At 42.5% G+C, this 12602-nt stretch overlaps 1 protein-coding gene across 5 annotated transcripts in view; it reads left to right on the top strand.

Moving 5' to 3' along the window:
* Positions 1-12602, top strand: part of arid3a (AT-rich interactive domain 3A) — a 45065-nt gene that overhangs the window by 11161 nt on the left and 21302 nt on the right. For all 5 annotated transcript variants that reach the window (XM_003449073.5, XM_005454003.4, XM_025898957.1 and 2 more), the window contains 2 exons: positions 2600-3337; positions 3439-3730. In XM_003449073.5, the coding sequence (XP_003449121.1) occupies positions 3003-3337; positions 3439-3730 (627 nt within the window). In that variant the 5' untranslated portion in view covers positions 2600-3002. The remainder of the gene's footprint in view (positions 1-2599; positions 3338-3438; positions 3731-12602) is intronic.

The raw sequence follows: 12602 nt of genomic DNA, 5'->3' as shown, positions 1-12602 counted from the left end.
GAGCTTTGTTGTAATCACTTCTGTCTTTGAAATTACATATATGACAAGAAGACAGGGAGAGCGAGAGAGAGGGGTGCAGTATCCGGAGCTGTAATGCTCATGGCACAAACATGAAGTGAACACCAGAAATTGCGTGACTGTGATGTGTGACTTCTTAAAAAAAAAAAACACTTTAAGCAACATGCACTATCAAGATAACGTGTGCGAGTGCGTTGTTCCGAAATGAATTTGCTTGTCATTTAATGCTTTATTGCTGCTAGATAGTCGAGAGTTTGCTTCCTGTCATTCTCGGCGTCTTTCCCCTTGGATCCCACTGTAAATACAACATGCACAAGTTGTTTCAGTCGAACCAGATCCAGCTTGGTGAGGCGCCGTAATCCTGCTTTATTATCCGTCTGACAACTGCAGGCATTCAGTCGCGCCTCGATTGCCCCTAAAGAATGCACTGAATCAATATTGAATATCTGTCAGCTGCCTTACTACATCTGCTCCGTCAGTTGTCACTTCCTTCGCCCTATGTGGAAACAAAGTTTCACAGCTCTTGTTTCCTTGCGCAACATTTCTCTTAACACCATGGTATAGAGTGGCTGAAATATTTCTATTGTGGTTTTTATTGGTGCATGATAATGTCGGGGTGAGGGGATGTAACCTGCACTTTATCAAACACCTCTGAAGCTTTTCAATTCTTAGTAGTGGAAGAAGTTTGTGCTTCTGAAGTGCATTTTCTCAGAATGAGCTGCAGGGTTTCAGCTCTGCTGCTGAATTTGACTTCTTGCTGCACCTAACTCCAGACTGTGACTCTGTAATACTTAGTGTATAAGAAATGTATACTTATTTTGGAGGTACAGGAACATAAACGGCACCTAAATTTATAGTGTCATGTGCAAATTTTCATTCATCGGTCTGGTGTGTCATTTGTGTCGTGCACAATTAATTCTCTGTGGATTACTAATGTTGTGCAAATGTAAGTTGATCTTTTGCGTGAGTCACACAGGTATAATGTTGCACAAGCTGTTGTTTTCCATTTGAATGTCTTGTTGAGAAACTGGCTGATTGGAAAAACACATCTCCTGGCGATTGCCAGGATGCTTGTATGTGTTCTTATCAAGTATTCACAGCTATGTAAACACAAGATATGGAAAAAGGTTAATTTTCCTGTGAGTGGCACCATGGCTTTCAGTTGGAAGCCTCAAGAAACCGCGGGCCTGAAAAGTGGATACCCTGTTTACCCTCTCGTGCCTACATGTAATTATACTACCAAACCTGTGAAACTCTGGTGAGATTTCCTCTGTAATTCCAGCTAGCCGCACGCTGGAGAAAAACAACCTCTGTGCTCAAGAAAATACCTGTAATGATGAGGTATGCTGTGTCCAGGATTGCTGTGCTGGTCACATTTTCAAAGGGGATTCATAGATGTTGTCATCTGTAATAAAAGCAAATGCAAGCCTGAGATATCAGCTGAAAAAACAATCAAAGAACTGTGTTTGTGTGCTGCTGCGTTGCGTGTAGTTGTGATACAGATTGAGCTAACCTTGAAAAGACGATCATTCATGCTTTCATCTAAAGGATACTCAATGAGTAGACACAACGCAAAATCTGAAGTTTGTGAAAGACAAAGATCGTGCCAGATGGTGGTTATCGAGATCAGTTTCTTTCATATATTAGTCAGCATAGCCGAATGAGTACTGGCGTACAGTCACTGCTGCTTCTTGTCATGACTGGAGCTTGGCATGTCCAGCACCTGCACTTAAATTTCATTTCCCCTCGTGCTGTCGACTCTGTTCTTATCTGTATGTGACTGATCTGAACGCGGCCTCCCCAAACCCACGCCTCTTACCATTTTGACCAGGTTCTAGGTTAGCGGGATTTAGCAGGGGATCTTTGAGGTGTCGTTACTGTCGATAGGTTGAAGGTCACTGCTTATTGTACAGCCTGCTTTGCATACCTGGGCACTTATGGAGCAGGTGTGTAGGAGAACAACTGCAACCTACGTGAGCTTCAGAAAACTCCCCACTGTGTGTCTCACTCTAAAAGGGGAAAACACAGCAGTGAAGCCTCAGTGATGTGACACTTGTGTGAATATTAATTCAACCTTTGCTAATGCTGCTGAGACAGCGTTGTCGAAAATCTTTTGCCGGTAGGCTGAAATTCATCTTGAGTCATAGCCAACCAGGTAAAAAAAGTGATGGTTCTTCCTGTGATTTCACTTCCTCTTGTTGTTGAGGTTGAAACAGTTTGTCCTGTTCCTCACGTGTTTTGTTTTGTTTGACTAATCCTTCACAATGTACATTACCTTTACAGACTGTGTATTTTGTGTTTCACAGGAATCTCGAATTACAATTTGCATTTTTGTTAGTAATATTAAACATTTTGTTCTCCTTTGTGTTTTCCTTTTTCGAGTAGACAGGGTAGCGCTGAGATTTTACAGAACTTTCATTTATTCATAAATAGTCACAAAGTTTTCTTGCAGGATTATTGAAACCAGAAAATCAAAAATGGAGAAACTACTAGATGAGTATCAAGAGTGATCTGAACAGGTAATGATCTTTACAGAGAGTGGGAAGTGGCAATCTGACGCTCTGTTCTTTCTCTTCCTCAGGTCTTTGTAGGCTGTCAGCAAAGACTTGTACTCCCTCCTTCTTTACTTCCACGTCGTGTGCCTCTCTGAACCAGCCACCTCTGCTACCGGCTTCGGTTTCTCCCCAACTGTAGGAAAAACCACTGAGACAAGAGAGAGGCCTCTGTCTTCAGAACTGCAGCCAATCTCTGACTGCATGTCAGCGAGCTCCTCTTTTTTTCACCTTTCACTCCCCCTCAGAGACCCGCATTTCATCATAACCGTAACCTCCAGACCTACAGCGAGCTGCTAGCTGCCTCCTCGCAGGTTCAGTTGGCTATTGCTCCCCCTATTATTGACCCCTGACTGGCCTTCCACTTTTGCTCCTTCAGCAGGGGAGGGAGGGGAAAGAAGGCCTCTGAACGCTTTGCCGCTTTCCCTGGAGATGAAGTTGCAGGCCGTCATGGAAAATCTGCACAGGCAGCAGAGGGCCAAGCTACTGATGGAGCAGCAGCTCCAGCAGCAAGCCGCCGCCCAACAGACTCAGGTCCGTGCGGCCAGAGGGGATGAGCTGATGGGGAGCCCGGCACCTGAGACGGAGCAGACTCAGATAGCAGCTCTTGCAGCCATGCGTGCCGCGGCGGCCGGGCTACAGAGGGTGTCGGACAGCCCTATGTCGGAGCGCAGCAGCGTTGGGGACGAGGAAGGCGATGACGAGGACAACGATGAAGGAGAGGAGCAATACAAGGACATGATGGGGTCAGATGAAGAGGAACAGATGTAAGTGAATTTCTTTGCTGGACTTTTATGAAAATTTCAGTGATTAGTTTCTGTGTTTAGTGTAGTTTTTCAATATATAAATTTATTTGTGATGCACACAGCAAACAGAAATGGGACGAGGAGGACTTTGAAGGTGAGATGGAAGAAGACTTTGAGGATGACCTTGGAGAGGAAGGTCTACCTACAGGTCATGACGCAGTGGCCCCTGGCAAGGGCATCCTCCTGCTGCCTCACCGCCAGCTTCACCCCCATTCCCAGCTCCTGAAGGTCCGTCCCAGTGTTGAGCAGGAGTCCCGCTCAGCAGTGGGAGCACATCTGCATTCACATGCCACGCATAGCCATTTGAGTGGGCAGGACCATGGAGACTGGACCTACGAGGAGCAGTTCAGACAGGTACCATCACTTTCTGGTCCATTACTGTGTGGAAGTCTGCACCAACAATTAGAGGTTAAAGTGGGATTTGGCAGGGGGGAACCCTAAGGTCAGATGTGTGTGTGTGTGTGGGGGGGGGGACAGCTAAATTGTGCATTATATAATGCCGTGTTACATTTACCATTGTGGCAGTTTTCCAACCCTTAAACGGTATAAACCTGAAATTTGGCAACTATTACTAACGAATACGATAAGCTTAAATTCAATCTGATGGCTCTTATAATCTCTCAGCTTGCTCTCGTGTCCTCTTTCTTGCATTTTTCTCCAGCTTGGAGAGCAAAATGATCACACATAACATATTTTTTTTCTGTGTCTTATAATTCGAGCTATTTGAATCACTCACTCCATTTCTGTACCTCAGACACACCTTTATATCTGCACCCTGAACAAATCACAGAAATTAGGCAAAAAAAAGGAAGCGTGCAGGCAGGATCTTGGAGTGACCTCACTGACTCTGTGACACTGGCTAAAATGAGCCATTGCAGTTTGTGAAAATGGAAATGTGCCAATCAGATTTAATTGCTCATTAACCAAAAGTGTCTGAGTACCATTCTGGATCATTTCAGCCCAATTTAACCCCTGCTGACAACAATCTCCCAGGTACCAGGGGATTAGGTGAATGCAACTGGATGTACGTATTTGAGATTCAGGCTGAGCTGGGTAAAATGGTTAAACAAACTGGTGCGATATGATACAAGTGAATCAGAGTAGAGGAACAAAACCAGTTGTGTTACTATTAAAATGTGACCAATTCAATAATAGCATTGTAAATGATAATACTCTGTGGTGCATAAACACTTATTTCTTATATCTTAGCCCCAGCTGTAGTTGCCATTTAAGTCTTTTGAAGGTCCGCAGCTTTAACTGTTGCTGTCATTACTGCTGATTGATGGTATTAAGGGCTATACACTGGAGGGACTCTGGCCAAAGAAACGGATTAGTCTAAAATATTTGTTGTTGACCAGTGGGCCACATCTGGCCCTCAAGCCGTTCATATTAAAACTCCATGGCACTTTCTCAGCGGCATGTGATGTAATCTGACCAGGGTGGGAGATTAGAACTAGCCACCGGGCAAAATGTTGATTAAGGCTAAGGTGAGGGTTTTCAGTTTGCCTTTGCCACTTCACAGTCTGGTTGAGGCAGATGATCGAACAGACGATTTCTTCCAATTTCTTCTGGTGGAGCAGCTTGGTGCCTGGTGAGATTTTTGATTTTCCAACTAATGTGGACTAAGAATGAAAGAAAGTTGTTCCTTGTCTTGAAGGACTGGAAGCTGAGGAAGAGGAGTTCAGAGGGATCAGGGAGGGCTGTGGGTGGGTTAGAGTGCATGTTAACAGCTTTGCCATGCTGGCGTTTACTGTAAACATGCTCGTGGGCTGGATATTATGAGGGAGGCCCTGGTGGAATAAAGACGGGCTGTTTACATGAAGAGATTTAAGACTGTCAACAGCTAAGTTTGGATAGAGGGCAGCTGTCGATAAAAAGGGAACGCAAGCGGGAAGACGGTTGGTTAACAGTTTATTTCAGATGATATAAAACTGAATTCTTTACTGTATTTATTTTTAAATTTCCTACAAGAAAAACAAAATACAAACCCTAATACTTAGATTAGCAGCAAAATGAATCCATAGGCTTTATTTTTTCTAAATTGTGCAATTATGCGAACTTCAAAACTGCTCACAGAGTAGTATTTTTAGCCTTCTTAAATAAAAAAACCAAAACTACTTCTGCATGGTGTGACAACTAAATGATGTTTTACCGTTTTAAAAATGTAATATACACTAACCCGCCATCACATTCAGCAGTTTATTACATAATGAAAGCCACCATTAAAGTGCAACCTCACGTCCTGTCGCACAATTCTAACCATAAAACATATTTTATCAGGACAGATAACAGACAAGCTGCTAAACCGCTTCAGAGGAAAGGAGAAAAAGCTTTTAATACAATTAACTTTAGTTTTTATTTATTTTTAAGTCAAATATCTTTGCCACGTTGCTCCTAGCTGACATGTGCTCCAGTTTTAAGCCAAACTATAGATTATGTCATTTAAGGCGCATTTCTTGTAATTACAGAGCATGTGGACTCAAACTCTCTAAAACCTATAGTCTGCTTCTCTAAATAGTCCACCCCTCCCTCTGTAAATGTTGTGTGAACGACTTGAATGGATACTTTTGGGTTTTTATTATTATTATTATTTTATTTTTATCATGGCACCTCAGTCAGCAGAGGATCAGACAGGGCTGTGTTAGTGCAGCAGGCCGTTATATAATCAAGACAGTCAGCACCGTGGCTGGTCAGATACCCAATAGATTGGGTAACACTGTGTCACGCCTACACAACTTAAAGCCTGAGAAGAGGGAACTCAGCATTGTGGCATTATATAGGGAATTGGGTAACAACAGTAAAATCTGTGTCGAACTCACGGCATTCCTCGACGGTTTGTAACATTGTAAAACCAGGTTTTTCCAGTCTTGAACATCCACTTATTTTGCCCCCAGATGATTACAGTCGATGGAAATAATTGCAGCCGTGGCCTGGCAGGACGAAGACAGTCTGTCCCCTGATAATTCTAACCTCAAGCAAATCAAAATTGTTGACCTCAGCCTTAATTTGTATGTGGCGCGCACCAGTTTTATTTTGCTTCTTCTTTTTTTGTTCGGAACCTAACGTTTGTGGTTTCTCCCCGTCATGTGGAAAACGGTAAAATCTGCAAGCGGCTTCAGCGCAAACTTGACTTGACGCGCTCTGAATGCATAGACGTGCGTATAGCACAGTCATAGATGCCACTGTGCAAAAAAAAAAAAAAAAAAAAACCAATAAAACCTGCTTATTAAGGGCTTCTTGGGATTATATGTACCGCTGAGTATTTGTGCAATCATCTAAAACATATAAAAATACTGTATGATGCAGCTATCAAGCCCAGGAAAGCTACACCCACAAAAAAATCCCTGTCACCACCTGTCCATACCACCAAGCCCTCGTGGCAATTAAAAGACACGTGAGGCTGTAATTTATGTTGGTTAAAATATTGCACTTGTCATCACTGCGCAAAACGGGCATCTAGTGCTGTGTCAGAGCAACCCTGAGCTGGCGGTCTGTTTTTATCAAGATATCATGAAAAGTTTTTGGGTGTAGACTTAATATCTCTATCACAGAGGGGGGAGAAAAGAGGGTCTGATGGGTAGCACTAACCTCCTAGCTTACAATTACACATGTTCAGATATGTCTTATGCTGGTAGGGTGCTTTGGAGGGCACTGGGTGGAGAGGAAGGGGTTAAGACTGTACAGTTTATTTTGGGCAGGTGGGTGGAGGCTGTTGGAATGTGCCTGATGGAGGGTGATAATGTGGCCACTAGGAACCTCAGATCCTCAGCAGAAACTTTGCGTGCCTCTATCAGTGCAGAGCAGTTGGAGCACTTCCAAACTGAAAACTGCCCTTTTTTCTTCTTTATGTTTGTACAGCACAAATAATGTCTCAGTGTGGCACCACAGGTCCATAGCACTGGTTACTAACACAGGGGACAGGAGAGAATGTATAACAACACTGTACAGAAACGGTTACCAAAAAAATGCATCCTTAATGACTTTACAAGACAACAACAGGATTGTAAATAAGGTATAGTGCACAATATAAATCCAATAAACGCAAGACGTGGATTCAGCGAACTAAAACTAGCCCACACCCAGCTTTTAGTTGAGGTTTGCCCCAGGCTGTGTTGGAAAGGTATATCAGCAAACCTGCATTCCTGGTGGATCACCCAGCCACCTTCCTTCTCTCTTTCGGCTGAAAGGTCAGACTAAATGAAGCCAAGAGGTCTGCCCTGGTCGGATGTCTGATTACGCTGTGGTTTTAAATGAATTAATCAGACTATTCGAGGCATTTTGCCAGCAGCGTCATATCTGGTCGAGGCAGAGCGGTGCCAAATGAAATAAAAGAGCGAGGATTTATACAGATATCAAATAATGCCAGGGTTGTTGGATTATTTTGTAAATGCAACTGATTTGTGTGTCTGGTGAAGCTATTTCAGTGATACCGCCGCAAACAGCACGCATGTATTAGCGTCCCCGATATGTCTGACTCTTGGAATTGTCCGTATCAGTATCACGCTCCATTTTTATTCCCAGCTATTTATTAAATTAAGCCTATAGCTAGGAGACCTGCATGCATTTGTTTCCATCAGTCTCCACTGAAATACTGGGCGATTTGAGTGGAGGCTTTGTTATGGCATAGTTATTGATAAAAATCTGGAAAACTTGGAAAGGTTTGAGCCTGTCAAATAAAGAGAGAGTTAAAAATCCAAATCCAAATCAAATTAGGAATCCAAATTCCTACATAAAAGGAAGGATAACTATTTGTAGCAGCTTCATTTATTATTTCATGCATTTTGGTGTTGACATGATCACCTTTTAGAAATACTGAGCTTTTCAAAACAAAGTTGATGTACAATTATAATCAGGTTTCTGTTATTATGTTGTCTCTTTGTGGTGCACATGTCAGCATAAAAGGCTCCCTTTTTTAAGAACACTATCCTCCTCGGGCCAGAGGCCATGCAGAGCCTTTGAAGTATCCCGTCCTGTGTCTCTGTCTGCTTTAAACACCAGCAGCTGGGCAGATGGAGCCCAGATGGACAGTAAAGAAGGGATGTCTTTAAAAATTCATGGCACTCACAGTGATCGGGGCGAATGGAGGCAGGGGGAGGGGGGACTGGCATTAAACATTAAATTGCTAACACACACATATATATTAGGAGGTATGGGGGCGGGGGGCTGTGTGTTAGTGACTACAGGAAGCGTAGCTCCAAAGAGAGCCAATTGGGAGCGACACTTATTGGGATTGCCCATCAGGTTTCTGCTGACGCAGCTGTCTGAAAGGTGCTCAGTGGGTTTATGTTCCACTTTAGTGAAGCCGTTTGTTCTGATTTGACGTAAATGAGTTTCTTTTATCTATCACATTTCTGTTTATTCCTTCTACTTCTGTATAGCCCACAAGCTCCTGTTGAAAGGTTTGTGATAAAATGCAATGAAATGGAACTTAAACCACATCTTACTGCCCTTCTTGGATTCCATAATCAGCTGACCCTTTTACTGTTAATGACTGACTAATGTCAGACTATGCGTCTGTGTTTGATCAATATTTCAAATGCTATTGAGCTTTTATCCGATCCATCTGCTCGGTTTTATCATTAAGAAGCGCAGCGAGCGATTACTTTTATCAAGCACGTCATGTGGATTTTCAGACCTAAGCCAGATATTCTGCAGACTCATTCCTACTCATGTCTGCAGGGTTCAAAATGAATCAGCTCAGGCAAGTTTCATTGTGCCCGGAGACGCCTCTGTGTGCCATCTGTGTTTAACAAAGTGACAACACAGGGTTAATGGGCTCTGCTTATGTCATGAAAACAAAAGGCAAAGGAATAAGGCCACAGCAGCACGGGAAGACCTCTCAGTCTTCCTGTTGAAGGGAGGAGGAGCAGCAAAGGGGGTAGGTGTGACACGAAAAAGACCGTCAGTTGGCGCTGGTCTTTGAACCGCTGCCAAGTAGAGCATGTAGTAAATGCACGTTTTGACTGCGAAGCCCTGCGGAGCATTTGAATTGTGTCCAACTCCTAGTGTGCTTCATGGAGCTGATGTCAGAAAGTGTACAGCCATGGGGATTCTGGAAATTGGCAGGAACTCAATACGGGGGAGGAGAGGCGGGGGCAGCAGCAGGAATGTAAACAAAGATCGTGTAAAGGCTGAGGCTAGCTCTTTCATCCCTTCTTTTTTCTCTGGTTGCTAAACGTTGCTATTTTTGTGTTGGCAGCTTCCCTCACGACATGTATTGTGTCTTTCTTAAATCTATCAAATGTTTAAGCCTTTGTCAAGAATGAGGAAATTGCTTTTCTAAGCTGGGAAGACCCAAGATGCTCCGCATTCTTCCTTGGCTTAGTCATTCTTATGTGAAAACTGATTTTAGTTTAGTTTTATTTATTTTTTTTATCCCCGTTTTTGCTTTATAAAGGATTATATAGAAGCCGCTTCATTCTTTGCTCTTTGTCCCTCCATTGGAAACTGTTTTTTTCATGCATTCATACAGAAATAGATATGTGCTGAATAGTTTGTGTCCTCAGTTAACAATAAACAAACCCAAAGTGGCTTCTTTACCTACAAGGACACTGATAGACATTCATTTGAGCAAAAGCACTTTGTGGATATTGAAAGCTTCCATTTGTAGAGAACTCAATTAAGAAATAGGTCAAACAGAGATAAGATATGCGCAGCTGTACATTTTCAAGGTCTGAGATTGCTCTTTGTCCCAGTCCGAAATGAAACTGTACAGGAAAGCACTGGAACAGAGATCTATATGCTTTGAGATGTGGCTTAAATGGTCTGTACAATCAATAGGCCAGGCATGCTGCAAAGCAGAACCCCATCTCAGACATAGTTTCATAAAAGACTCTGTTAGTTCCTTGATCCGTCATCATCACATTAGGCTCAAGCGAGAACACTCAAGCTGCCCTGTCTTGTCTGTATGATAATAGCTGACCTTAAATCATTATATGTGTATGAAAAGAAGCCGGGGTTGCCTGTTCACACGACAGATATAAATGGTCATTCACAACGTGTATTTTACACCAATACGACCTGATAATAAACCGTTTTCCACTGCGGATACTTTGACATGCCACTGCAAGAAAATTTGTCATTTTCACACATGAACTTTGGACCGTTTTGGAAGAATGAGGTTGCTCTGGCTCACACGTAGCAGGAAATGGTCGTCTCAGATTCATATTTAGATCACGTCTCAAATCAAGAAAGTCAAAGAGCAAATCTCAAGTTTTAAGCGATTGTGGTGCACATACACAGACTACACAGTTGTATTCACTTTTAGTAATAAGGGGGAGGATGGACTTTCTTACTTGCCACTATTAGCAAGTGCTTGCTCAAAGGGGGCTGTCTGATTCTTGGAGTTTCTCTTTATATTGTATATTATACAATATTAAAGCATTGCTATTGTGAATTGGCTCTTTATAGTTAAAATTGACTTTTTTTAAATCAGCAAAGACCAGGTGAGAGCTCATGAGCTATTGCCTTTTATGCTTCAGGGTCACCTTAGTCAGCAATCTAGGGCAGTAATTACAAGCCAGTGATACTTTAGGTAGACCATGTGACATAAATCTTAGACAGGTTGGCCTGTGCACTTGTATTTAAGGCAGTCGTGATGCCACGTCAAATAAAAAAATCTGATTTTTAGCGTGGTGATTGAAGTGCTGTTGAAGTTGTTAGTCTTTGCGTTTAAGTTGGGACAAGATGATAACATGTAATAATATCCTTACATGAAAACATGGATGCTTCAGATTTTTCCAAAAGTGACATCAGTGAATGGCTAAAGAGAAAGAAAGAGAGGATTGCTCCAGTTTAGACCACAGCCCGTCCACATGTTGACTGGAGTGGGTTTACTCCATCTCTTAAGAGCCCCACGCACAGCTATCTGCTCTCCATGTGGGCACAGTGGGCCATATTAGTTTTTAAGGCCACTGTTGTTAACCATTAAACCTTTTGCCTCTCCTATCAATCATACTGATTGACAGCCCAAGCACCCAGCCATGTGTCCATCCCTCCCCACAGCAAGGTGCTCCACACTGAGCTATTTTTAGTCCAGTTCTGTTTCCTGATGATGTGTCTTTTACGTCTTTGTCTCAGTGTGTTGTAACAAAGGTATAAACCTTCCTCTGAAACATCCTCCTTGCCATCTTTGTCCTTATCTTACTGCCTTCAGACGCAAACATTATCATTGCATCTGCTCTGGCGCTGAATAAATACCTTCAGCTTTTGTAAGGCACTCATTAGAAGACTATCTAGGTCACGCTTTTGCTCTTTCTTTTTTTTTCTTCTTTTCTTTTTTTAAGGCAAGGCTAGTTTGCTGTTCACTTATAGACACTTAATTGGAAAATAATAATTTGAGCAAAATTGAAAAGAGCTAATGCTCTGTGTCAATTACTTAGCTACTGTTTGCTAAGAAGTCAATTTATGAGCTTAAATTGCTGCTACACCCACTTCCCCTGCTTTTCCGCCCGTGTAGCTTTGCCTTCCTCAGTTTCGAGCATCCATCAACGTAATGCTACTCATTAGCAGTGCGGTTACAAAGGATTGCTTACAGCTGCATACTACACATCAGGCTCTGGAGGGCCATGAGAAACCTGGCTGCTATTTCTGATTCTTATCCAAATCCCTAAGCCACAGCAGCTGACCTGATAGTAGCAGGAAGGAATTTAGTTTGTGTAATCGCGGGAGGGTGCTCATTCTGGTTTAATGTCTTGTCTTCATCAACTGCCTTTCACCTTTTTCTCATGTCAGCAGGGGATAGTGTGTCTCCAATAACGACCAACAGAAGCTGAGCATTAAATCCTTTGGCAAAGCCCTGAAGATGTGGTCTCGCTTACAGCCTTTCACACCATAAAGAAACTATGCCCTCAGTGTTTGCTGAATTTATACAGGTGTTTCCCAGCAAAAGGAAAGCTTGTGGTGGTTTCATGGAAATGAAGTGGAATCATTTTTGTTGTTTGTAGTAAAACACCTTTACCTAGTTTTGTTTTTCCAGTATTTATTTAGTTTTTTGCTGCATTTCCAAACTTGATATAGTTTAGCCATGGAAAGCATTGAAATACGCCCTTAATCTTAAATCGTGCCCATGTATTAAGGGTCCAGAAGAAACAGGAGTTAAATATTGCTGGTGTTGTACCACAGTTGGCACATTCAAAAAACATGGGTTTTATTCAGTAGCTATGCAAACTACTCATGTCCCATTCTTGGTTTCTTTTTCTAACTCTCTTATCGCTGTCCTCCATTT

The sequence above is a fragment of the Oreochromis niloticus genome, linkage group LG15 (assembly GCF_001858045.2).
Source record: "Oreochromis niloticus isolate F11D_XX linkage group LG15, O_niloticus_UMD_NMBU, whole genome shotgun sequence".
In the NCBI taxonomy this organism is placed as follows: Eukaryota; Metazoa; Chordata; class Actinopteri; order Cichliformes; family Cichlidae; genus Oreochromis; species Oreochromis niloticus.
Note: the sequence above shows the minus strand (reverse complement) of the source record. Positions and strands in the feature narration are given on the sequence as shown.